We start from the raw sequence: 27632 nt of genomic DNA, 5'->3' as shown, positions 1-27632 counted from the left end.
AGAAAGAGAAGGAAGAGAACACAGAGCAGAAGAAATATCTGAAGTGAGAATGAGAAGTTTCCAACATTAATGAAAGACATAATACATAACAGATCCAGGAAGCTCAGAGAACACCAGGAAGGATAAACACTGAAAAACCAAAAGCAAACTGTATGTAGGCATATCATATTCAAACTGCAGCAAAAACAAACAAACAAACAAACGAAGAGAAAAATCTTGAAAGAAGGCAGAGGAAGAGAAAAACCCTTTCCCGTAGAGGAACAAGGATACTTCTGTCAGAAATCATGTAAGCAAGAAGAGGGTGGAGTGAACTATTTAACACTCTGAGAGAAGAAAACTCATTACCCTGGAATTCCACATGCAGTGAAATTATCATTCAAATGTGAAGGAGAAATAAGATGCTTTTGAGCTAAACAAAAATTGAGGAAATTTATCAGCAACAGGCCTGCCATGCCAGAAATGTTAAAGTTCTTTAGGGAAAAGGAAAATTATATAGGTCAGAAATTTGGAGTGACAAGAAGAAAAGAAGAGCATCAAAGAACTTATAAATGAATATAAAATATTTTATTTTTCTTATCCTTAATTGATCTAAAAGATAACTATTTCTTTAAAGTAGTAACAGTAGCAATGTATTGAATGATTATAGCACATGGATAAATGAAGTGGATGATGGCAATGTCATAAGGAAATTAGAAATATTAAGTTACAAGATACCTGCATTATTTGTGAAGCAATATACTGATATTTGAAGATGAATTTATTTATATTAGTCAAAATATATATTAAATTTTAAAGAAAACCTTAAAAACATTTTAAAAGAAATATAATTGATATGCTAAGAAAGGAGACAAATGGAATTATATAAAATGCTCAAAACACAAAAGGCAGAAGAAAGAGAGAAAAAAAAGAAACAAAGAACAAATGCAATGAACAGAAAATAGTTACAAAGATCATAGATATTAATCCAAATATGTCAATAATCACTTTAAATGGGAATAGTATAAATATACCAAGTAAAAGACAAGGAAAAACATGTTAGATTAAAAAGTAATACACATTTCTCCAAAGAATATATACAGACAGCCAATAAACACATGAAAGAATGCTGAACATCACTAATCATTAGAGAAATGCAAATCAAAACTACAATGAGGTATTACCTCACACCAGTCAGAATGGACATCATCAAAAAATCTACAAACAATAAATGCTGGAGAGGGTGTGGAGAAAAGGGAACCCTCTTGCACTGTTGGTGGGAATGTAAATTGATACAGCCACTATGGAGAACAGTATGGAGGTTCCTTAAAAAACTAAAAGTAGAACTACCATACGACCCAGCAATCCCAGTGCTGGGCATATACCCTGAGAAAACCATAATTCAAAAAGAGTCATGTACCACAATGTTCATTGCAGCTCTATTTACAATGGCCAGGACATGGAAGCAACCTAAGTGTCCATCAACAGATGAAAGGATAAAGAAGATGTGGCACATATATACAATGGAATATTACTCAGCCATAAAAAGAAATGAAATTGAGTTATTTGTAGTGAGGTGGAATGACCTAGAGTCTGTCATACAGAGTGAAGTAAGTCAGAAAGAGAAAAACAAATATTGTATGCTAACACATATATATGGAATCTAAAAAAAAAAATGGTTATGAAGAACCTAAGGGCTGGACAGGAATAATGACGCAGATGTAGAGAATGGACTTGAGGACACGGGGAGGGAGAAGGGTAAGCTAGGACGAAGTGAGAGAGTGGCATAGACTAATATATACTACCAAATGTAAAATAGATAGCTAGTGGGAAGCAGCTGCATAGCACAGGGAGATCAGCTCAGTGATTTGTGACCACCTAGAGGGGTGGGATAGAGAGGGTGGGAGGGAGAGGCAAGAGGGAGGAGAGATGGGGATATATGTTTATGTATAGCTGATTCACTTTGTTATAAAGCAGAAACTAACACATCATTGTAAAGCAATTATACTCCAATAAAGATGTTTAAAAAAAAACCACAACTGGGACTTCCCTTGTGGTCCAGTGGTTAAGACTCCATGCTCCCAATGCAGGGGGCCCGGGTTGCATCCCTGGTCAGGGAACTAGATCCCACATGCTGCAACTAAGAGTCCACATGCTGCAGCTAAAAGATCCTGCATGCTGCAAGTAAAGATCCCACATGCCACAACTAAAGATCCCATATGCTGCAACGAAGATCCTGTGTGCTGCAATTAAGGCCCAGTGCAGCCAAATAAGTAAAAAATAAAAACAAACAAACAAAAACAAAACACACAACTATTTGTTGTCTACCAAAATAAATAAAAACCCTATAAAGTCACAGATTAAAGTATAGGGATAGAGAAAAATATATCATACTGTACTGAGTTGAATAGTGTCCCCCCAAATTCATATGCACTCTGAACCTCAGAATATGACCTTGCTTGGAAATAGTCTTCTCAGATGTAATTAATTAAGATGAGGCTATACTGGATTAGGTGGCCCCTAAATCCAAAGACTGGTATCTTCATAAGGACATGTGGATACACAGGACACAGGGACTAACAGAGAATACCCTGTGAAGATGGAGGCAGAGGGGAGCGAAGCAGCTATAAGCCAAGGAGCCCCGCGGATTGCCAGCCGCACCAGTAAAGTGAGCACAGTCCTCTGACATCTTAATCTCAGACTCCTGGCCTCTAGAACTGTGGGAGAATACATTTCTGTTCTTTGAAACCACTAGCTTGTAGTAATTTGTTATAGCAGCCCTAGGAAACTGATACATGTGCTAACCATCATTAAAATATACCTAGAGGAGCTATAGTAATTTCAGGCAAGTAGACTTCAGAAGAAGGAAAATTATCATGTATAAAGAGGGGGATTATATAATGATAAAGAGGTCAGTTTTCCAAGACATAACACTCTCCGCCTTTAGAGCCAAGAACAGTCTATGGAGACATGAGGACCAAACATCATGTGGTATTCTGAACAGAAGCCTGGGACAGAAAGAGAACATACATGAAACTATGACAGTCCGAGCAAAGGGTGGACTTTACTTATATGATGAATCAATGTTGGCTCATTAATTGTAACAAATATACCTACTATGTAAGATGTTAATAGTAGGAGAAATTTGATATGGTTTACATTGGAACTGTCTACACCCTTTATAAAATTTTTATGTCAATTTAAAACCATGACTAGATAATTTAAGAAAAAATTAGAAATGTCTCACAACATTTATGAAACATTTTACCTTAATAAACATATTGTATTTAAAAAACAACTGACTATATTTATTTATTTATTTATTTATTTATTTATTTATTTATTTTTTTTGTGGTACGTGGGCCTCTCACTGTTGTGGCCTCTCCTGTTGCGGAGCACAGGCTCCGGACGCGCAGGCTCAGCAGCCATGGCTCACGGGCCCAGCCGCTCCGCGGCATGTGGGATCTTCCCGGACCGGGGCATGAACCCGTGTCCCCTGCATCGGCAGGCAGACTCTCAACCACTGCGCCACCGGGGAAGCCCCTGACAATATTTTTAACTCACCAAATACTCACAGATTTGAAAATATAACTAACATTTATGTTGGTGTTCTGAATTGGTCACTATCATACTCTGCTCATGTGAAGAAAGCTATTATATCTTTTGGGAGAAAGAATTGATGATATTTACAGAGATTTTTTTTTTCCCCAACAATGTACATACCATTTGACTAAGTAATTCCATTTCTTGAGATGTTTCAAAAGGAAAGTGTCAAAATGGAAACAAAGGTTTGGGCCCCAAGATATCAGAAATGAGACTTACTTATAATATTAAATATTAAATATGACATGCCTTGTCTAATGTCTTGACAGCTAACATTTTCTTAGTAGAAGGCCACTTGGTTTTTAATACCTTATCTTTATAGGATATATGTCAAGAGCTAAGCAGAGCTAGAGAGAACTGGGTGGCTAGTTTTGGAAGCAGCTGATTAAGACAAGCAGTTGTTTAAGACAAGCCACAGTGAAAGTAACCGCCAAGCCTTGAACAACAAACTGAGATTGATCATAAAGAAAGAGGCAATAGAGCAGAAGTACCAGCCCCTCAGGTTTTGTTTTCCCCGCAGCAGTGCCAAGTGAGGGCTGGGTAGATCAGCTCGGACGGGTGGATCATCTCTGCCCAAGGACCCACAAATAAGCGGCTCCTGACATTTTGTATATGTACCCAGAGGCCAAGAAGATGGAGGCAGGAAGGGCTAGAATTGGGAAAGTACTGAGCCCTGAGTGAGGGTGAAGAAGTGTTCTCAAAGTCACCCACTTGTGATGAGCAGGGGAGGCCCCTAGGGAAGGCCTCCAAGTGGAGGTCCCTGGGTTAGGAACACTGCTACGCCAGAGAGCATGGTCAGTAGGGCCTGAGTCCTGGACAGAGCCCCCCAGAGACTGCAGCACGCTGGCTGTCAGCACCGCTGGTATGGGGAGAGCAGCTTCCTGGGAAGCTTGCCTTCAGAGCTTTGTAACTACTTGTGGTCGGGCCTGAAAAATCACACATGGAATTCTGGCCTGGAGCTAGAGTCCTCAAAATGTGTATCTATTAAAAGACAACTTTCCTGTTGCTGTTTGCATAGGAAAAATATATTTATGTTCCCAAGGACAGTATGTATTTTTAACAAAATGAGAGGTGGTCAAAACTTTTAAGTAACATTCCACTCACGATGGGCAGAACACTAAAATCCTATGGAGATGTTTTGAAACAAGTGCCAAGAATCAAAAAGGGGTGGACGTTAGAGAGATGCCATGTGACTGAGTGCAAAGCAGCTGTAGTTAAAAAACACACTTGTTTGGTGCACAAGAAACAATGTTATAATCATGGAGATGGTTAGGAAATTAATCGGGAGTTTCAGGTGGATATGTACTACAGTACAATCTACCCTGTTTAAAATAATAAGAAAGAGGTTTCTGGTTATGATGTTCTAGCCAAACATTTAAAATTCAGAAACAGGTTACTGACCTGAAATAGGAGATGCCTATATCTGGATGATTAGCAGAACTTATTAACTCATGGATTCATTCAGTGACTATTTATTGAATGGTTACTAGGTCAAATGGTAAAACATGTTATTTTATATCCAAATAATTGATGAACTAGAGATTAAGTCTAGAAAATTACTCCTGATTCAGCACAGAGAGAAAATGAGGTAGAAAGTATGGGATTTTCACAGTCAATGTTACTTTAAGAAATGATTACTGTAAACCCTGATGTCCAATGTAAGAGTCCTACAAGGAGAAGCTACAGAGAAGAGCGTCAAAGAGGGCAGGCAGGTGAACAGTCTAAGTGATACAATTTCTAGAACTTCATGCATGAATTCTCAGATTGAATATTCACAAAAGTAAGGATAAATAAAAAGAAATCCATAACCAGGTTCTTCATGGTAAATATGTAGAACATCACAATTGCCATGGCTCTGAGCAAATTCCAAATAGGATAAACTCAAAGAAATCCTTGGAAAGACACGAAGAGAAAGAACAATGAAATTGATATCAGTTTTCACAGAAACAAAAATGAGGCCCGAAGAATGAGCTATTTTCATCAAAATACTAATAGAAAATGTTAACTATTGAGACATTAGACCATCCATGTCACATGTAATCTTCAATATTATAAATAAGTCTCATTTTTGACATCTTGGAGCCAAAGCCTTTGTTTCCATCTTGATACCCCAGAACACTGGAAGTCTATATTTAGCTAGGCAAGGCCCTACAGTAAGCACAAAATAAATACAATTTTCAAATAAATAGAAATGAAAGAGTTTACCACTCACAGGGGCTCACTGAAAAAGAAAAAAAAAATCAGGAAGAGCAGTGAGAAGAAAAGAATGGAAATGCAAGAAACATGACAAGAAAGAAATTGTTAAACATGGCAGTAATTCTCAACAAGTAGTCTTTAATATTAATAATAATGAAACTTACACTGATATATGAGGCACAGATTAAAGTAAGGACTGAACAATTATTTTATCTCAGGAATGAAAGAATAATATAACATTGGGAAATTTATTAATGGGCTGAGGATTAAACACAGCAGATTAAATCTAATCATTTATCTTTCCTCTTTATTGTCTTCTGTTGACAAAAAAATTTTTTAGTGTTGTACAGAAAGAATAAAGGGAAAGGGTAAATGTGCTATTTCCTATTCCTTCTGCTAAGTATAGCTAAAAACACTAGATGTTATATATTTGAAAATTACAAACATAAGAAGACATTGAAAGGTGGGGAGAAAAATGCAGATGGCCGAGGGAGATGGGAGTGACATAGTAGTGAATTACCTGGGCTTTCTTTATGTCTCATATATCTCAGACAGAGTACTATAGAAGCCAGCAATCTGGAAATGCCAGCAAGTACAAACAGAAAAAAAGGAACCCCAAGAAAAGTCTGCCCTTTCTAGCCAAAGACCAAGAAAGGGCAGTACAGGAAGACAGAATAGTTTTAGACAATAACATCTTTACTCCTGCCAAACACCACTGAAAATACTGTGGCTTGTCCCACTCCTTAGCCACTTCAAGGCTAAGCGGTGCCTACACTAACAACAGCTCTGTCCGGCTGTAAGAGGAACTCAGTACCCCCCAGGGGTGGTGCCAAAGCAGGCAGAGTGTGAAGGCAGGACTTTCATCCTTAGTGGATGATAACCGAAGCTCCTAGACCTACTCGTTAGAGACCATGTGGGGAGCGTAGCCTTTCCTTCTCTCAGAGTAATGAAGAGCCCTCATTCCCCACAGACGTGGTGTCAGAGGAGGTTTAGTGGAAAAGTCTTTTACCAAGACCCAGAGGTAATGAAACCACCCTCCTGCAGTGTCAGTGGAGGATACATGAGGAGCAGTAATGAGACACTGCTCTCTCTCTCTCTCTCTCTCTCTCTCTCTCTCCAAGTATAATCAGCGGAGGCCTACTGGGGCTCCTGAACCCCCACATCAACCAGCAGGGGGTCTCTCCCTCCCTGGGAATCAATGAAAGCAGAGTGGAGAAACCCAACTTCCACCGTTATCTTCCAGTAATGAAGCAGGCCCTTTTCCCTACCAGAATGGAATTGGAGGGTGCCAGATAAAACAGAAGAGTTAAAGGAGATCCAGATATTTGCAACATAATACACAGAACGTCCAGGTTTTGATAGAAAACAATTTATCATACCAAGACAAGGAAGACCTTGAATGGAATTAAAAAAACACTAAATAGATGACAGCACTAAGATAACAGAGATGTTAGAATCATCAAACAAAGAGTTTTAAAGCAGCCATTATAAAAATTCAACAAGAATTATGAACACACTTGAAATGTATGAAAACAATAGCCTCAGCAAAGAAATAGAAGATATAGGGAAAAATTGTCTATAAATGGAAATTTTAGAGTTGCAAAATACAATAACCAAAATAAAAGACTCAATGGATAGGCTCAACAGCAGAGTGGAGGGGACAGAGGAAAGAAGCAGTGACTTGAAAATGGAAATCACTCAATTTGAACAGCAGAGAGAAAATAAACTGAAAGAAAAAGGACTGAACACAGCCTCAGTGACCTGTGGAACTATAACAAAAGACCTAGCATTCATGCAATCAGAGTCCCAAAACTCCAGAGACCCAGAGAAAGAAGTTGGGGCTGAAAAGTATTCAAAAAATAATGGCTGAAATATCCCCAAATTTTACAAAACACATGAACTGACATTTATGAATCTGAGCAAATTCAAAATAGGATAAACCCAAAGAAATCCATAGAAAGGTACATCATAATCAAACTTCTGAAGACAAAGAAAAAAAATTGGAAGCACTCAGAGAGAAGTGACACACTATGAATAAAGGAAAAACAATTCAAGTGACAGAAAATTTCTCATCAGAAATGATGGAGGCCATAAGAAAATAGTGCAGTACTTCCAAGTGCTGAAAGAACTATCAACTGTGAATTCTATATCTGGTACAAAAAACCCTTCAGGAATGAAGAAGAAATCAAGACAACCTCAGATGAAGGAAAAGTAAGGGAATTTGTCACTAGGAGATCTAGTTGAAAAAAAAAAAAAAAGGCTAAAGGATATTCTCTTTAAAAGAAGGAAACTTGGGGAGGAATATTCCAAAAAAAGAAATGTGGAACTTACCTCCCCCAATGAACACATCAAAAACACATCTACATGTGGACAATTCTCAATGAAAACTAACTGGAAATTGGCAGAAGGACTCCTGTACAACCAAGGCTATAAGAAAGTTACACATGTAACTGGGTAGGAAGGGAAGAAAAATGATTGGGTTGGGACCAATTTCCTCTGAAGAATCTCAGAGGAAAAGGGAGATCACACAGGTGGACTCTCAGCCTAGGGAAAGAGTAGGTCAAGCCACAGACTGGACATCTTACATATGGGAGAACAGCCCCCTCTGTGCCTTGGAGAAAACCAGGAAAGACAGAAAGGCTGGAGAAGCCTAGACTCCACTCATGAGGACTGTGCAGGTGATGGCTTGCCCCTAGGCAGGGTGGGGAGTGGGGGGCTGCCCTGATGGCTGCTGGGTTTCCTACAACCACCTTGCCCTGTTCCCCAGCCTAAGCTGAGCAAATGCCATGGCCCTGCTCACTTCATGCCACAGGTGGCACTGGATCTAAGACGGCCAGAACGTGGAAAAAGACTCTTTAGAAGCCGAGTTGACCCAGAGTTGACCCAGTTGAAGCAAAGCCCAGGTGGGATGGCAGTGGCCACTGTTGTTTACTCAAGCAGCACCCCTGAATCAGCTCAGATCTCTGACAGCAGTATGGCTGCTGGGTTTACCATGACTGCCTTGCTGTATATCCAAGCTGAGCAAAGGCTCCAACCCGCTCACTCCATGGCACAGCACCACACTAGATCTGGGGCAACCACATCCCAGAAAAGGATGAAACTGTGGGCTGTGTCTGAGTGGAGCTGCAGAATCCAACATAGGCAGAGCATAGGACCTCTGTGAGTGCACAAGCCCCACTTGATTCAGCACTCCCCTCGTTTGCGGGGAAGGTCTCAGTGCAGGAAGACGGAAAAACACATATTTAAAGGGTACACATTCACTGTGAACCCCCAGGGTAATACTCTTTGGTTATAAATAAATAAATTAAATAAATAAACAAACAAATAAATGGAACAGAGCCACCTCAAGCCTGACCCTCAGGGTTTCCACTCCAGTAATGTGGGATTGGACCAGACACCCAATAGGGTGGAGACGGCCACTGACCAGAGAGGAAGTCCTGTGTCACACCAGGAGCCTGCTCTAGCTCCTCCAACTCCAGCCCCACCCCTACCAAGGTGATAGCTGCCAGCACACCCTGAGGAAAAACATGACTGGCATCCACAACAAATCCAGCACCCCCACCAGAGACACTGGGCACACACAGTCTACATAGGGATATTCCTACATAAGAACACCCCTTAAGACCACAGTAAGCAACTGTTTCACCTAAATTCATAGAGGCAGAGAAAGTTAAGTAAAATGAAAAGGCAGAGAAACTGCTCTCAATTGAAAGAGCAAGAGAATACTCATGAAAAAATAAATAATGAAACAGAAATAAAAAATTTACCAGGTAAAGAATTCAAAGCATTGTTTATAAAAATTTTAAATGGATTAGTGAAAAGAATTGATATAATCAGTGAATATTTTAACAAGGATCTAGAAAATATTAAAAAACAATCATAAAAGAAGAATTCAGTAGCTGAAATTAAAAAACACATTAGAAGGAATGAATAGCAGACTAAATGATACAGAAGAAGGTGTACATGATCTGGAATATAGAATAATGGAAATCATCCAATCAGAACAGCAAAAAGAAAAGCAAATTAAAAAAAATGAAAACAGTTTAAGAGATCTTTAGGATAACATTAGACATACCACCATTTGTATTATAGGGTCTCAGAAGAAGAGAGAGAAAAGGGGACAAAAGATGTATTTGAGGGCTTCCCTGGTGGCGCAGTGGTTGAGAGTCCACCTGCCAATGCAGGGGACACGGGTTCATGCCCCGGTCTGGGAAGATCCCACAGGCCGCGAAGTGGCTGGGCTTGTGAGCCCTGGTCGTTGAGCCTGCGCATCCGGAGGCTGTGCCCCGCAATGGGAGAGGCCACAGCAGTGAGAGGCCCGCATACCGCAAAAAACAAACAAACAAACAAAACAAAACAAAACAAAAAGATGTATTTGAAGAAATTATGGCTAAAAAATCCCCAAGCCTGTAGAAGGACACAGACATTCAGACACAGGAAGCACAGAGGATCCCAAACAAGATGAATGCGAAAAGTCCACACTAAGACATATAATTAAAATGGTAAAGGCTAAAGATAAAGAGAGAACTCTAAAGGCAGCAAGAGAAAAACAGAGAGTCATATATAAAAGAACCCCTATAAGGCCATAAGCTGATTTCTCTACAGAAACTTCGAAGGCCAGAAGGGAGTAACAAGATATATTCAACGTCCCAAAAGGGAAAAACCTGCAGCCTAGGATACTCTATCCAGCAATTATCATTTAGAATGGAAGGAATGATAAGCAAATCTAAGAGAGTTCATCAATGCTAAACCTATCTTGAAAAAATGTCAAAGTGGAAAAGTGGAAAAAATGTTAAAGTGGAAAAGAACTAAGAATCTATAGGAAAGGGAAAATTCCACTAAGAAAGGCAATTGCATAGTAAAGACAGAGGATCAACCACTTAAATAAGCCAGCATGTAATTAAAAGACAAAAAGTTGTAGAAGTAATTATACTGACAGTAAACAAATAAGGGATAAATGTGAAGATGTAAAATATGACATCGAAAAAACAAAATGTGGGGGAAGGGAGTAAAAAATGTAGATTGTTTAGAATATGTTTGAACTTAAATGGCTACGAGTTTAAAACAAGTAGATATAGTTATAAGTCAACATATGTGAACCTCATGATAACCACAAATCAAAAACCTACAGTAGATACATGAAACCCAAAAAGAATGGAATCCAAGCATACTACTAAAGAAAATCATCAAACCGCAATGGTAGAAACAAAAAGAAAAAGAAATGAAGAGAGAAGAATGACAAAAACAACTGGAAAACATGTACTAAAATGACAATAAGTACATGCTACAATCATTTCTTTAAATGTCAATGGACTAAAGGCTCCAATCAAAAGACATAGCCTGGCTGATTGGATAAAATAAACAAGACCCTTCCATATGCTGCCTACAAGGGACTCCCTTCAGAGCTAAAGACATACACAGACTGAAACTGAGGGGATGGAAAAAGATATTTCATGCAAATGCAAAGGACAAGAAAGCAGGGGAGCAATACTCATATCAGACAAGATAGACTTTAAAACAAAGGCTATAATGAGACAAAGAAGGGCATTACATGATGTAAAAGGGATCAATACAAGAAGAGGACATTACACTTGTTAACATATATGCATCCAATTCAGGAACATCTAAATATATAAAACAAATACTAGGGCTTCCCTGGTGGCTCAGTGGTTGAGAATCTGCCTGCTAATGCAGGGGACACGGGTTCGAGCCCTGGTCTGGGAAGATCCCACATGCCGCGGAGCAACTAGGCCCGTGAGCCACAACTACTGAGCCTGTGCGTCTGGAGCTTGTGCTCCACAACAAGAGAGGTTGCGACAGTGAGAGGCCCGTGCACTGCAATGAAGAGTGGCCCCCGCTCACCGCAACTAGAGAAAGCCCACGCACAGAAACGAAGACCCAGCACAGCCAAAAATGAATAAAAAAAAAAACAAAAAAAACCCCCAAATACAGACATAAAGAGAGAAATTGACAATAGTACGATAATAATACTACTTTGGGTTTTAACAGGAAAAACTATACCAATTTCCTATTTTATGGTCTTAAAACATTAAAACAATTCTTCATTTTACCTTGTCTCTTCATGCACCCAATTTATTCTAGTGAGTATTTTGCCATCTCTTTCATATGTTCAGTCAGCACTGTTACACAGTCAAGGTTAGGAAGGTGATTCACATGAAGAGATTAATGGTGCTTTTGTAAAATACAAGTAATTGATAGATTTTTAAGGACATTGTTATTGAATGTATTATTCTCTACAGTGATACCTCAGAATGCACGTACATCATCCCTAGTTTAAGTTCTTTCCATTTGGCATTTATGGTATAAGTAGAATACTTCTGGTAAACTTAGGTAGTAAAAGGTTTCAGGTGCATGTGGACAACAATAAATGTATTATTTATTGACAAAAAACACAATAATCTAAGATTCCATCTTAAGAAGCTAGAAAAAGAAGAGCAAAGTAAACCCAAAGTAAGTAAAGACAATAATTAGGGTGAGAGCAGAAATTAATAAAATAGAAAACAGACAAATGATAAAGAAAAATCAATGAAACCAAAAGCAGATTCTTTGAAAATATTAATAAAAGCAATCAACCTCTTTGTAGACTTATTAAGAAAAGACAAAAAGACACAAACTACCAATATCAGGAAATAAAGATGGAGCATAACTACATATACTACAGACTTCAAAATTATAGTAAGGGAACATTATAGGTGTTTTTGTTACTAAATTTGATAACTTAGGTGAAATGGACAAACTTCTCAAAATATATAAATTAGCAAAACTGTCACTAGAAGAAATAGAAATCTAAATAGCCTTATGCCTGTTAAAGAAATTATATTTATCATTAAAATCTAAGGGAAACTTCAAGGGCAGATGGCTTCTTTGATGAATTCTAGAAAATATTTAAGTGAGAAATGATAATTATCCTACAAAAATATCCTTCAAAACTTAGAGAATGAGGGAGCATGTTGTAGCCTAATTGTGCACTGAAACTAAAACCAGACAAGAAAAGGACATTATACAGCAAACACTCATGAACCTAGACAGAAATCCTCATCAAAAATATTAGGAAGTCAAATCCACAGATATATTAAAAATGTAAGCAACATGACCAAGTAATGTTTATCCTGGGAATGCAAAGATTGCTTAACATTTGAAGATGAATGTCATCTACCACATTAAAACAATAAAGGAGAAAATCCATATGATTAACTCCATAGATACACAACAACAACAAAAGCATCTGACAAAATTCCACTTCATTCTTGATAAAATTTTCCACAAACTGGGAACGGAAGGCATATTTCTTAATCTGTTGAAGGGTACCTAGAGAAAACTTTTTGTTTTTGTTTTCTGATTTTTTTTTAAAAAAAGTAAAGCCATCATAAACTTACAGAAAAGTTTGAAGGACTTCACAATGAACTTTTTCCTGAACCATTTGTGCATAAGAAGCCAAGCTGATGACTATAATCCTCAAAGAGTTGAGTGTTTTTCACACATGCAAGGAGACTTTCCTATGTTATTACAATACAATCATCAAAATCAGGAAATAGATATTAAATTACTACTCTGCAATCTTCCGATCCCATTCAAGATCCACCAATTGCCCCACTAATATCTCCTACAGTTCAGAATCATACATGCATTAAGAATCCCTGGCTCTTCAGTTTCCTTCAGTTTGGGGGTAGTTCCTCAGTCTTTCCTGACTTTGATGACGTTGGCACTTTTAAATATTACAGGGCAGTTGGGTTGTATTTGGTCTCTCAATTGGAATTTGTTTGTTGATGTTTTCTCTTGATTACATTCAGGTTATACATCTTTGTTAGGCATGTCATAGAACTGATACAATATTCTTCTCAATGTATTATATCATGGGACACATTATTTTGATTTATTTCATTCTTTAATTTATTTGTATTGATCACTTGATTATGGTAGTGTTTGCCAGCTATACTGTAAAGTTTCTTCTTCATAATTAGCATTTTGTGGGGAATGTAATTAAAAGCTATGTAAATATGCCATTTGTGATTAAACATTTCATTAGCTAATTGATTATTATGCATTAACTCATATTTTCCTGTTCTTTCTCTATGGGTTGTAGTTCATTATTGTCATTATTAATATTTATGCCCTAATTTTTTTCCAAAATTGGGCAGCGCAAACACATTCAAGCTGGATTTTGTGTCTCTTTGACATGTCCCCATCATTCTTTAAACACTTCCTGTTCTCTGGCACAAGATTTCAATCTTACCTTGTACTTTCCTGGCCCATCTCAAGAATCAACCCTTTTCCCAAAGAGCCATGATTCCTTTTAGTTAGAAAATTATACATAGAAACCTTGATCTGGGTGCAGGGGTGCAATAGCTGATTGCTATTGGGCTGTCATCGTTCTTAGGCATTCTTGGTGGATAGAACTTGAGAATATATGTACATATGTGTATATATGTAGGTGTACAGAAAAATATACATACAGTATATGCATATATATATGTGTATGTACATACTTGTACTTATCTATACATTTTGAAAATCATTAGTTCACACAAATATGTTTGACTGCAATCTCACACCACAGGGATTATTTCTCTGTCTTTTAATATTTGTAACTCCCATCTCCAAAGAGAGAAATCTGGCTTCCATTATCCTTAATATACTTACTCATTTGATAAGTGCCCCACTGTATAACCAATCTCTTATTGCTGCCACTACCCTGCACACTTTCTGCTCTCCCTGTTCAGGTTCTGAATCTCATTTTGGGCCATCCCAGAGTGTGGATTCCATCCTTACTCTTCTCGAGTTCTGAGTTTCCATGACAGGTCACCCCAACACATGGATGCCCACATCTTCTCCCCTTGCACAGTGTTAGGATGCCTTCCTAATGCAGCTTGGGCTCCAATTCCTTATTCCAGGCTGGCCCACATTAGTGGATGCCTTTCTCATCCTGCCTGGGCTTAGACCCACACTCAGGATAGTCCCCATGTCTGGATACTCTCCTACCCTCTGAGACCCTTACTGCCACATGAGGCCTCCTGCCATTGGGACGTGGCTTCACCTTGCCTTGGCTCTGATGTCAAACACAGGCTGCTTTGTCCACATCAATGCCTTCCTCATCTCCCATGCGCTCTGACACCCATGCCAGGCTGTCCGTCCCCAGTGATACCCTCCTTACTTTTGCTTTGGCTGTGACATCCAAACTCAGCTTTCCACCCCAAAAGATGTCTTTTTTCATCCACTTGAGCTATGACCCCTCATGCTCTCCTCACACTGCCTGGGCTCCTCATTCCATGCCAGACGCGTATCTTGTACTGCCCTACCATTAAGACTGAAATTTTCAGAGAGGTGCAAAAAGGGGCAAAGAGGAAAGGGTAGAGAGAACAGAGGAAAAATAAGAGGAAGATATTAACATCATACTTAACGGTAAAAACAACAACAACAACAAAAAAAAAAACACCTGAACATTTTCCCTTAATATTGGAATAAAGCAAGTGTATCCACTATCACCACTTCTATTCCACATTGCCCTGGAGGCCTCTGTCAGGGCTGTAAGGCAAGAAAAAGAAATAAAAAGCATCCAGAAAGGAGAGGAAAAAGTAAAACTATCTATATTCAGAGATTATATGATTGACTTTTTTGATGTAATCCTAAGGAATCTACAAAAATTTTTATCAAAATAATAGTACATTGAGCAAGGTTATAGGATGCAATGTGAATATATTAAAATCAATTATATTTCTATATACTACCAACAAACAATTGGACAATGAAGAATTAAAAATAGCATTTATAACACCATAAAATATGAAATAATTAGGGATATATTTACTGAATCAAATGCAAGACTTTGCACGGAAATCTACAAAGTATTTCTGAGAAAAATTAAATATGATCTATTACAAATAAATAGAGAGAGATACAGAGTTTTCACAGATTGGAGGATTCAATACTGTTAAGATAATTTTCCCTGAATTCATCTATAGATTTTATGTAATATGAATTAAAATCCCATGAAGCTTCTTTATAGAAATTGAAAAGATCATTCTAAAATGTCTATGAAAATGCAAAAAACTTCAAATAGTCAAAAACATTTTTTAAGAGGAAGATCAAAGTTGGATAATTTACTTTACAGCTACATTAATCAGAACAACATGGAATCGGTGAAAGAATACATGTGTAAGTCAATGAAACAGAGTAAATGAAACAGAGCCCCCAAAATACACCCACATATATAAGGTCTATTGATTCTCAACAAAAATGTAGAAGTAACTCAATGGAAGAAAGAATAATATTTTCAACAAATTGTGTTGAAACAACTGGACATCCAAGTGGAAGAAAAGAACCTTGACCCTTACTCACATTATCCACAAAAAATTAGCTCTAAGTATATCAAAGGTGTAAATATGAATGCTAACTTTTAAAAGAAAACCCAGAGAAAATCTTAACTTCTGATTAGGTAAAGTTTTCTTAGGTGGGATACCAAAAGTCTGACCCATAAAAGATAAAGATTGATAAACTGAACTTCATCTAAATTAAGTTCTTCTTTTCTTTGAAAGATACTCTCAAAGAAAGCAAACAGAAAGGCCACAGAATCGGAGAAAATATTGTCATTACATATATTTTCTAAAGGATTTGTATCTAAAATATATAGAGAACTCATATCTCAATAAAAAAGACTAAGAATGCAATTTGAAAATGGGAAAAATTTTATATATTCAAAAAGAAGATAAGAATGGCCAGTAGGCAAATGAAATACATTCACATGTCATCAGGAGAGTACAACTTCAAACCTCATGAAATACCACTACGTGCCCACCAGGATTGATGGGGGGATGTGGAAGAGCCCCTTATGCATTGCTGGTGAAATGTAAAATTCTTCAATTACTTTGGAAAATATTTTAGCAGTTCCTTATAAAGCTAAACATGCACTCTACTATATGATTCAGCCGTTCACGCCTAGGTATTTACCTAAGAGAAATGAAACCATATGTCCACACAAAGACTTGTACATGACTTTGTATTCATAATGGCCCAAACTAGAAAGGTCCATCAACAGATGAATAGATAAACAAATTGTGGAATAACCACACAATGGAATGCTACCCAGCAGTAAAACAAACTATGGATCTGCAACTAGGATGGATGTCAGAAACATTATACTGAAAGAAAGAAGCCAGCCATAAAATAACATATACTATGTAATGTCACTTATATGGCATGCTGGAACAGGCAAAAAAAAAAAAAATCTATAATGACAGAAGTTAGGTCAGTGCTTATCTGGATCTGGAATGGCATGTATGCTAAAGGGTTGAGATGGAATTTTGGGGATGATAGAAAGGTACACTGGTCTACACATTTTTCAAAAATCATCTAATTATATATTTAACTTTTAATTTCATGTGTCATACTTCAAATTGATTATTTTATAGAGCTTTAAAAAATATTGTCAGAAACTTTGATACTGTTTAAAAAGACAACTTGATTTTCTATAAGTAAGGGGCAACTATGAACAAAACACAGTTTGGTGAAGGCCTTTTGGTCAGCCCAAATGCACAAATATGGACTAGGTAAAGTGATCATCTGATGCTCTTCATCTATTTCCTTCCTTTCCTGCTTCTTACCTTAAGGACCCCAAAATGTTATTCTAGCCTGTTTAAAATCACTTACTATGAACAAAATTGCATTCATCTCCTTTTTCTTCTGACATGAAAATTTATCCTTTGTAAGACCCCTAAAGCCTTTTTCTCTTTCTGTAGAAAATAAAGAACTGCATCAGTTATTTCCAGCTGATTTGGCTAATATGTTAGCACCATCTAGTAAAGATATGAAAATATTCTTGGTTTCAGGAATCCTGGCAAGAGAGTGGAAGGATGGGATTACCTGGGTTTCAGGGCACATCCAACCCTCCAAGAAGGCTGTGGGAGGAGCTGAGACAGGAGGGAAGCCAAGGGTTGCACGCCCAACCTTTGTTGCTCATGTAGGTGCAAGTTGGCCAGCAACTGTGATGAGCTTCATGGCCCAGTGTATCTTGATTATACCAATGTACACTTACTGCAATGTTTCTCTTAGATTTTGCCTTCATATTAGAAAAAGACTGCATTTTAGGTGACACTTTTAGTGATTTGCCAATGGGTTTATGACTTAGCCTTGTGTTCACCAGAAAACATATCCTGAGGCAAAATTGAAGTGCTACTGCTTTTCTAGGGTGTGTAATACTGATGAAAACAGGAGTGAAGGAAAAGGGGATCCAGGCATGGAAGGAGAGGGAAAAGAAAGGAGTTACTATGGCATCTCAGGACATTTCATAGGGAGAAATAGAGGGAGAATCATTTATCCCCTGGCTCCCATCTTCTGTTCATCTAAGGCCCACCCCATGGATGGCAAACGCTACAGTAATTTCAGATTGCACATTTGTGAGTACTGAGTAGGTCCTGTTGCATTTGGACCCCATTGCTAACTGAGAAGCCTGAAGGTGGGAGGTGAGAGACAAGCAATGTGGACAGGTGGTGAGGGGTATGGATTTGTTCCCATGTAAAGCTGATCAGAGCTCTTGCAGAACTGCATGGTGAAGCAGCAACTGGCATGAAAAATAAGGCCAAGATACTCGGAGACTTGTTGAAGCCAAGATCTGAGGTGTTACATGGTTGGATGACAATAACATTTGTAATGTTGTGTTCAAGTTTTAGAACATATAAAATAGTAGAAAGGGGGATCATTCTTGCTATGTTGTTGGCTTTTCTCAAGCACCTTATTCTCACTGTTTGTTTTCTATAGCCATGATCCCCAACAGGGCATTTCTCTAAAAGAGGTACATGCAAACAGAAGAAATAGACTGAAACATGAATGTGGAGGGGAAGGTATGATAATGCAAATCTAATTTTCCTGATAATTCCATTGCACATGAATAGGACACAGAATACAAGTAGTTGTAGATAGACTTTTCCAGAAAATAATTAGGGAGCTAAATTTATCTCTTAACCTTATCTTAATACCAACCATTCAACTTCTGTGGTCACATTTTCTGTTCCAAAAATAAAATTGTTGATTTTTTTAAAAAAGGCAATGATATTTAAAATTAATGTCAGAAACATGCCGACTTGAGAACCAGGGCCTAGATTTTGATATTTACCCATATAAAGTCTTGACAATAGAAAAGAAAACCTTAAGCCTTGTAGAAAAAGTAATTAATACAGAGAAGCAGTTACGTATAATTAATCATTCATTAGGTCCTGGAATGGCCCAAGGTAGTCTATCAAGCAGAAAATGGACTTGATTTGTAAGTGTTGTTGGTTGACCACAAGTAGGTCATCTTCCTCAGTATTAGAAGGCTGAAGCACAGAGGACCATTCAGTCAAGAAAAGTATATGACCTATGACTCTGGGTGAGCAGACATTCCTCAGGTACACAGTGGTGACATACAGGGCAGGGTGGACCGTGGTGCACATCGGTTTGTTTCTTGGCCAAGGTGCAGGAGGTTCTCTTCTAAGATGAGAACCAAAGGATGGGGGCCAGTCATAGCGAAAGCGAGGTTCCTTGCCTTATACTAAGGACCACGGACAGCTCCAGGCTGCACCAGAAAAGGCACATTCTTTTTCCATTCCTGGGATGATAGTCCAGGGTCTCCACGTCTGATTCGGACTCCAGCTTCCCGATAATAAAGCAAACGTGCATATCCAGGCCTCTCTTTAACACTCATTATAAATGTATTTATGTAAGTAGGGAGGGCCCAGTGCTCACATGAAATGTTCAGGAGGTGAGAGTGAGAGAAATAGTTTAAAGAACCAATTTAAAAAAGGGTTTTATATTGCATAAATAATTAATCGGGCCGCCATGCAAGGGGCTGGATGACGGGTCAGGCGGGAAAACCCGTGGGTGGGGGGAGGGGCGGGGATCCCCGCATCGCTGTTAGAATGCTCAGTGACTGTGGGGGAGAGCGGATCCCACCCAGGTTAGGTCAGAGGAGCAGCGCCATGTGCTCCGGGCTCCCGGCTCTCCTGCTGCCCATCTGGCTCTCCTGGACCCTGGGGACGCGAGGCTCAGAGCCCCGCAGGTGAGGTAGGGGCTTCCCCCGGGCCACGCAGCCTCCCTCTCTGCTCCGTAGCTCGCAGTCCCGCGGGCAGAGGCGCTCCGCTGCACTCGTGGGCTCGGCCTGAGCCGCAGCTGGGCGGGGGTCGTAGCGAGGGGGTCGGGTCGGGTCGGGGGCGGGGGGAAGCGGAGAGCATTTCCTTCGCGGTCTCTGCCCACGTCGCCGTCGCCGATGATCCTCTCCTTCCTGGGTCGCAAGGAGCCCAGAGGAGCTGGCAGCGCCAGCCCTGCCCCGCGCCGCGCAGCCGCGGCTCCGGCTTGCTGTCCCCGGCCGGGCTTCGGGTCTCGCTCCGCAGCCGCCGAGGCAGGAGGCAGCGCTAAGGGCCCGGGCCCACCAGCCGCGGCGAGCGCGGGGGAGGGCCGGGTGCGCGGCACTGCGCGGCCGGCTCCGCGGGCTCGGCCTCCGGCTCGCCCTCTTTCCTCCCCCCTCCCCTAGATCCCGCGTCCGCTGCTCCTCCTCTCCCCGCGCCCGCTCCTCCTCCTCCTCTCCTCCCCCTCCCCCTGCGCCCTCCTCCGCTCCGGGCCAGCGCGGCGGCGGCGGCAGCAGCAGGAGCAGCCCCGGCTGCGGGTCGCGACGGCGGCGGGGCGCCCCCTCCCCCGTGCCGGGGCGCGGCGGAGGGATGTGGGGCTTTGCGGGAGGAAGGCTTTTCGGCATCTTCTCGGCCCCAGTGCTGGTGGCGGTGGTGTGCTGCGCCCAGAGGTAGGGTCGCGGGTGGGTTGACGGGAAGCGGGCCGGGCGCCGGGCAGGGCGCGCGTGTGTGCGCGCTGGGCGCTGGCGGGCGAGCCGCCGCCTGACCCCGCTTTCTCTGGCCCCCGTCCCTCCCGCAGCGTGAACGATCCTGGGAACATGTCCTTTGTGAAGGAGACGGTGGACAAGCTGTTGAAAGGCTACGACATTCGCCTAAGACCCGACTTCGGGGGTAAGTAGGGTGTGCGCGGCCGCTGCGGGCAGCGCGACCCACCGCGCTGGCGGCCTGGGTGGAGGAGGGAGGCGGGGGCCGCTTCCGCCGAGCTGCGGCGGGGTGGGGAGGGGGGCACTTCGCCTGCGCCCCCTCCTCGGATAGCCCCCCATCCTCTGAGCCGCTGCAGCCGGTGCCCGAGCCAGGCTGATCACCGTGTCGTGCGCTTCCCGCAGGTCCCCCGGTCTGCGTGGGGATGAACATCGACATCGCCAGCATAGACATGGTTTCCGAAGTCAACATGGTGAGTGCCTGCCCTCCCCAGGGCTGTCCCCGAGCCCCTGCCCCGCTGTCTGGGCCCACAGGCGTCCACAGTACCGGGCCAGAGGCCTCCTCTGCTGGGCTGAGCTTCCCGGGCCCGCAGAGGGAGCGGCGCTCCCGGGCGCAGGTCTCCTGTTCAGGAGGCTCCCTCCGCCCGCCTGACTGCGCGGGGGTAGTCGTTGGCGTCAGAGCCGTGCGGAGGGCGCACCCTTCCCGCCATAGGAAGGGGTCCTGGGCTCACCCGAGGCTGGGCTTTCACCGCCGCCCTGTTGCTGCCAGCTCCTCCCGCCGTCGGTCCCCTGGTCCTGAGGCTGCCCCAGTGTCTTCTCGCCTCCTTAGCAACAGGCGCCGGGGAGCGGGGGAGGAGAGGAGAGTTGTGGGGGTGGTTCGTATTCTAGGTAAGAGCTGCTTAAGGGTTCCTTTGTTGTCTTTTGGAAAGAGGTGCTGGCCGCCGGAAAGCGCGGTGGGCGGTGGGTCTGTGTGTTCCTGGCTGTCTCGGGTCAGTTTCCTTGGTGTCAGTGGCTTTTCCGAGGGCAGGCTCGTGACAGTGAAACCCGGACCCCAACCACCAGGCTCTGTCAGAGGTGCTGACGGCCCGGGCGGCTCTGAGAACTGGAGGGCCTGGGCAGCTTACGGGCTTTCTCTGCCTGGAGAGTCGAAGGCGAGGGAACCAAGTGTCCCTTAGGGCTATGTTAACGGTGACGGGATTCAGTATTCTGACCTGTGGAAAGTGGAGGTCCGTGTCCCGAGGTGCGAAGTGGGTGTCACGGGCTTTTGCTCAGGATCCTTTAAGACAACAGGCAATAAGGAGAAAAATGACCCCTTTCATTTGTTAATTGAGCGGAAATACCAGGGGATTTGGAAACAGGTTCAAGTTCCTGTTGAGTGACACTTTAGAAATTGTAAGAATGAGAATTTGGAAAAATATATTTTTTGGAAGAAATCGTTTGGCAACTTTTTTTTCTAAAATATAACACCGAGAATATAATGAGGCATGAGATAGACGCGATGGATTTCTCAAGTCTGGTGGACATCAGAGCCACATGGGCAAACTTGTTTTAAATGCATACTCCCAGGCTCTGATTCTGATCCAGTGGTGTGGAGTGGAATCTTGGGGTCTCTGCATTTAAAACTAGTGCTCCAGATTTTTTTTAAAGCAGGTGTTTTGAGAACAATATTTTGAGAAACATTGCAATAACATAGAAATGTGGTTGTTTACAAATAAACTAAAACCATGATTTTTAAATAGACTGTTTAACAAGATATATTTAAAAGTATATCCTAGTATGGATTTTGTAGAAAGAAATCTGACTACACGAAACTATTTTTTATCAGTTTTTCACTCTTAACCTAAAGATTTTAAAATTATAATGTGTGATTAAAAAAAAAGTACCTTTCTTTCAATGTATATCACTAAGGACATTTATATACAAGTGTTAATACTAAATAAATAAATAAATAAAGGGTTAATAAAGCGTTAGCAAGAAACAGACTTTACATACATTACACTAAAAACGTCACGTATATTTTACTTTTTGTAATTTTGTAAAAACAATTCTGTCAAAAATATGTTTTGTTTTATGACCTTAAGGAAACAAGTTAATATATTCAAGATTTACTCTGTAGTCTGTGATTTCCTTTATTGGCAACTGCACATTCTATAGAGAAGACAGTTTTGTACAGAAGTTAATCGAGTTACTTAGTGGATTTTTATGTCAAAAATTATATTGGATGTCAAATGATGGAGAGAATATACTGATGTGGCACTTTAAGAACTCTGTATAGTACTAAAACAACCAGGGGAATGGGGAGAATGTCTTGTTGCAGATCATTGCACATTTTCTTTGAATTAATTTTTAAACTTAGTTATCCACTTGTTTAGACATCATGCTGACACTTAGTACCTTAAAAACTTCATAAGTAATTGCCTAATTCATGCACTATGAATTGAGGTGTCCCAATTTTCTCTGGACCCAACAAATCGAGGATACAAGCCGTTATATTGGATAATCTTTAAGTGCATATCCCAAAGCCAGTAATTATGCATAATGTAGCCATAGTATACTTGTATGCTTTTTTTTTGCATTCTCATGATGGAAATTTTTGTGATTCTCTACACTAAGTTTATTATAAAGAAAAACTGGGGATTGATGAGATGGGAGATTGAAGGCTATTGGACAGATGTACTGACTGGCATCTGAAATATCTTCCACAAGTGGATTGGCAAAACCATTCGCTAGAAAAATCTGATTTCCCTTAACTCATGATCAGGATCATAGCTCATGATCACAGCTATGATATTTGATTTTTTTAATTGAAGGAACTTCAAATATAGCAATGATTAAGTATCATTTTGGAGGTAACATTTTATACGGAAAGAACAGAGAGTATGTGAGCATACGATTAAACCCATCACTCAATCATGTTGCTTAAAAACAATGAATTATATTTATGAGCTTCCTTAATCACCTTACTAGTTACACAAAACTAAGTGTTGTTAGCTTATGAAACTAAATAAGAAATGGTCTTGCTTTAAGGATGGTACAGCTAGTAGAGGAGATATGTCAAATAGTTGTAACAAAAGTAGGTGAGTCCCATTTAGAGGAACAAAAGAAAGGGGTATGGCCTAAGAGAGAGGGAAGGAAGAAGGGAGGGAAGGAGGCAGAAAGAGGGAGGGGGAGAGAGAAATATATTGAGATTACTTCTGCCATGGAAAGACTAATGAAAGAACTTAAGAAATGATATTTAAATTGGGGAGGTGAATAGTGGAGAATAGAATTGTAACTGGCATAGATAGAGGAGGATGTTCTGGGTTAGGGAAGAAATTGGCAAAACTACTGATGGATAGATCTGCAGGATAAGAGATTGTGAAGGAGAGACTCAAAATATGAAATTGGAAAAGTAGGACAAACCCCTGTTCACCTAGGCCCTTCTCTGCCTTGCCAAGGGTTTCAGATGTTAATTTTCAAAAATTAAGGAGCCTGTAAATGTTTTTAAGCAGGTGATTGACATGATTTAAGCTGTGGTTTAGGATGAATATTTTGGCCAAAATGTTAATTTAGATAGAGGAGTGAGAATGATGAGTTAGAAGAGCAAAGTTCACTAGAAAATTCAGGGTAAATGATCATGGAAAGTTCTTCGAAATATTCTTCTCAAAATTTCATAGATATGCTTTTGAAAGCATATATTTAGTGAAATAAAATTCATTAATATCTGAAATAAAGATATGCAAAACATGTATATCTCAAGATGGGACAGATATGTGCTTGTCAGTGAGCATGTTGAGGGTGAATATAAAGAATATTGTTACTTTTCTCTTTAAACTATTATAAAGCACAGTCTTTATCTACTGATGTTGCATATAGATAATGCCTCCAAATAATGTCTCTGACCTCAAAGAATTAAATAAATAGATACATATGCATATACATGTATATGTCATTGTGCATTTTGTATTAACAATCTAAAAATGGATTTTAGTATTTTAATACTTAACATTATTTTGCCATAACATGTTTCACTGATAATGGAGATAGTCTGCATTTCCATTTTTCCTAATCTTCTAATTTTTCTTTTCATGTACTTTTTTTAAATTGATATAGTTAGTTTACAATGTTGTGTTAGTTTCTAGTGTACAGCAAAGTGACTCAGTTATACATATATATGTATACATGTACATACATACATACATATATATATTCTTTTTCAGATTCTTTTCCATTATAGGTTATTACAAGATACGGAGTATAGTTCCCTGTGCTATACAGTAGGTCCTTGTTGTTTACCTATTTTATATACAGTAATGTGTATATCATAATCCCAAACTCCTAATTTGCCACTTCTTACTTTTTAGTTAGCTGACTCGACAGAAGTCAAACAAAAAACCATTTTCTTTTACATAACTTCCCTGGTTCTCTAGCTCTTGTTTTAAAATTTCAGACAATCTTTTAAAACTATGCATGGTTAAGTAATTATTGAGATTAAGTTTACATATTACTTTCTTTTTTTAAAAGTTTATTTATTTTTTATTTATTTTTGGGTTTTTGTTGCTGTGTGCAGGCTTTCTCTAGTTGTGGCAGGTGGGAGCTACTCTTTGTTGTGGTGTGTAGGCTTCTCACTGCAGTGGTTTCTCTTGTTGCGGAGCACAGGCTCTAGGCGTGAGGGCTTCAGTAGTTGTGGTGCACGGGCTCAGTAGTTGTGGCTCGTAGGCTCTAGAGCACAGGATCAGTAATTGTGGCGCACGGGTTGAGTTGCTCAGCTGCATGTGGGATCCTCCCCTAGGAGGCTCAAACCCGTGTCCCCTGCACTGGCAGGCGGATTAAGTGAGATTGTACTTACGGAAGAACACTGTCTACTGAAAACTTTTATATGCGTGTGTTATAATTCTGGTGCTTAGCACTGGTCCAAGTGTGTGTTGAATAGATAGATGGTGGGATGAATAAGTGGATAAAAATTATTGAAAATATAGGAAATATAAGGAAATACTAAAAATATAAAACAACTAGGATATTTTAATTTAAAAATAGTACTTTTGGGCTTCCCTGGTGGCGCAGTGGTTGAGAGTCCGCCTGCCGATGCAGGGGACACGGGTTCGTGCCCCGGTCCGGGAAGATCCCACATGCCGCGGAGCGGCTGGGCCCGTGAGCCATGGCCGCTGAGCCTGCGCGTCCAGAGCCTGTGCTCCGCAACGGGAGAGGCCACAACAGTGAGAGGCCCGCGTACCACAAAAAAAAAAAAAAAAAATAGTACTTTTTACTGAGAGAGTGAAGTAGGTCTAGAACTCTTTAAAAAATCAATTAGTTAAAAAATAAAAACAGTATTTTAAAGTAGTCATGAGTTCTTTTTTAATTTGAATAATTAGAAGAAGCCATTGTTTGATTTGTTAATTCAGAAAGAAACTACACATACTTGATTTCTACTTAATTAACTATAAAGTACTGAGAATATAAAGCTAGACTCAAACTCTAGTAATATAAATACTAATTTTCTATGATTTAACTTGTATTTTGTTATTATTCTGTACTTAATTCGTCTATTAAAATTAGCTCATCCTGGGACTTCCCCGGTGGTGCAGTGGTTAAGAATCCGCCTGCCAATGCAGGGGACATGGGTTTGAGCCCTTGTCCGGGAAGATCCCACATGCTGTGGAGCGACTAAGCCCATGCGCCACAACTAGTGAGCCTTCACTCTAGAGCCCACGAGCCACAACTACTGAGCCTGTGTGCCACAACTACTGAAGCCTGTGTGCCTAGAGCCTGTGGTCTGCAACAAGAGAAGTCACTGCAATGAGAAGCCCGTGCACTGCAACGAAGAGTAGCCCCCCTCGCCGCAACTAGAGAAAAGCCCACGTGCAGCAACGAAGACCCAGTGCAGCCAAAAAAAAAAAAAAAAAGCTCATCCCAATGAAAATGTAACTACAGGATTATTTTTTCTGATTTAATGCATATAAATCATAAATTATTGTCTCTCTTTTTTTTTTAGTTGTGAGCTCCTTTTAGGTGACATATAATGTGTCTTTAGTTATTATGAGAAGTAGATTTGTCCCTTATGCTTGTTGTATTGTATTCCTTTGTCATTTGTTGTAGTTTCCTCTTATAAAATCCACTTGTTTTCTAATGTCTCAGTGTAAAATAAGTATGGTACATAAGAACATGGTTTTAGCACATCTCAGCAAGCAGCTTTGCCACTGCATCACTGTAAAATGGGTGCAGTCTTACGAACACAACACGTAAACATTTGCACTCATTTCGTCTTTCTCCTTTTCAGAAGAGTAAGAGGAGAGGGTTTCCTTGGATAGAGTGAGCTGGGATCACCTGGAGAATTCAGCTTTAGGCATTTTCCATCAAACTTATGTTAATCAACTCCCCTCCTTGTGCTGCAGAATCTAGGGTTGCTCTGCCCGTAGTGAATGCTGAAGGGGTACCCAGTGCCCAGTACCTGGCCAGGTCCTCAGGCAGAGGAGCTGAATCCCAGGAGTCCAGCTGTGTGCTGAAAAGAGCCTAATGGGATTGGGAGTTTCGGGTCCTGTTTCCAGGTTTATGGGAACATCTAGCCTTAGGCAAATCATTTAACACTCAGTAATTCAGTCTCAGGCTTCCCAGATGCCCATGGCATCCCCACAAAATTGCCAAAGTAATAGCACAAAGGGCTTAGCTCTACACAGAAAATTGAGGTAAAGGCATCCACAAGATCACAGCCAAACAAACGCGTTAGAGAACTGTCCTTTACTGATTTCTGTAGAGAGCCTCTGGCTGCATTCAGAGTTTGCATATGAATTGTTACTAGCATTTTTTTTAAAAAAAGAATTTATTTATTTATATGGTTGCGTGGGGTCTTAGTTGCACTTTTAGTTGTAGCACGCGGAACCTAGTTCCCTGACCAGAGATTGAACCCAGGCCCCCTGCTTGGGAGCACGGAGTCTTAGCCACTGGACCACCAGGGAAGTCCCTGTTACTAGCATTTTAAAGGTTAGAAATGTGCTAATGCTCTTATTACCAAGTAAGCTGGGGGATGACTCAGCAGAAAGGAAAAAGTGTTTCTCTGACCCAGTTGCAT

The 27632-nt window shown here is 40.5% G+C and overlaps 1 protein-coding gene across 2 annotated transcripts in view; it reads left to right on the top strand.

Annotated features, from left to right (window-relative positions):
- Positions 1–19682: 19682 nt before the first annotated feature.
- Positions 19683–27632, top strand: part of GABRB3 (gamma-aminobutyric acid type A receptor subunit beta3) — a gene marked incomplete at both ends in the record, with an annotated part of 231816 nt that continues 223866 nt past the window's right edge. Inside the window, 3 exons of one of the 2 annotated variants that reach the window (XM_081228787.1) lie at positions 19683–19822; positions 20686–20777; positions 20993–21060. In XM_081228787.1, coding sequence (XP_081084913.1) covers positions 19683–19822; positions 20686–20777; positions 20993–21060 — 300 coding nt within the window. Of the gene's footprint in view, positions 19823–20477; positions 20558–20685; positions 20778–20992; positions 21061–27632 lie in introns of those variants that run through there. The other variant, XM_081228788.1, reaches the window with a different exon arrangement.

The sequence above is a fragment of the Mesoplodon bidens genome, assembly GCF_964165515.1.
Source record: "Mesoplodon bidens genome assembly, chromosome: 3".
Classification (NCBI taxonomy): Eukaryota; Metazoa; Chordata; class Mammalia; order Artiodactyla; family Ziphiidae; genus Mesoplodon; species Mesoplodon bidens.
Note: the sequence above shows the minus strand (reverse complement) of the source record. Positions and strands in the feature narration are given on the sequence as shown.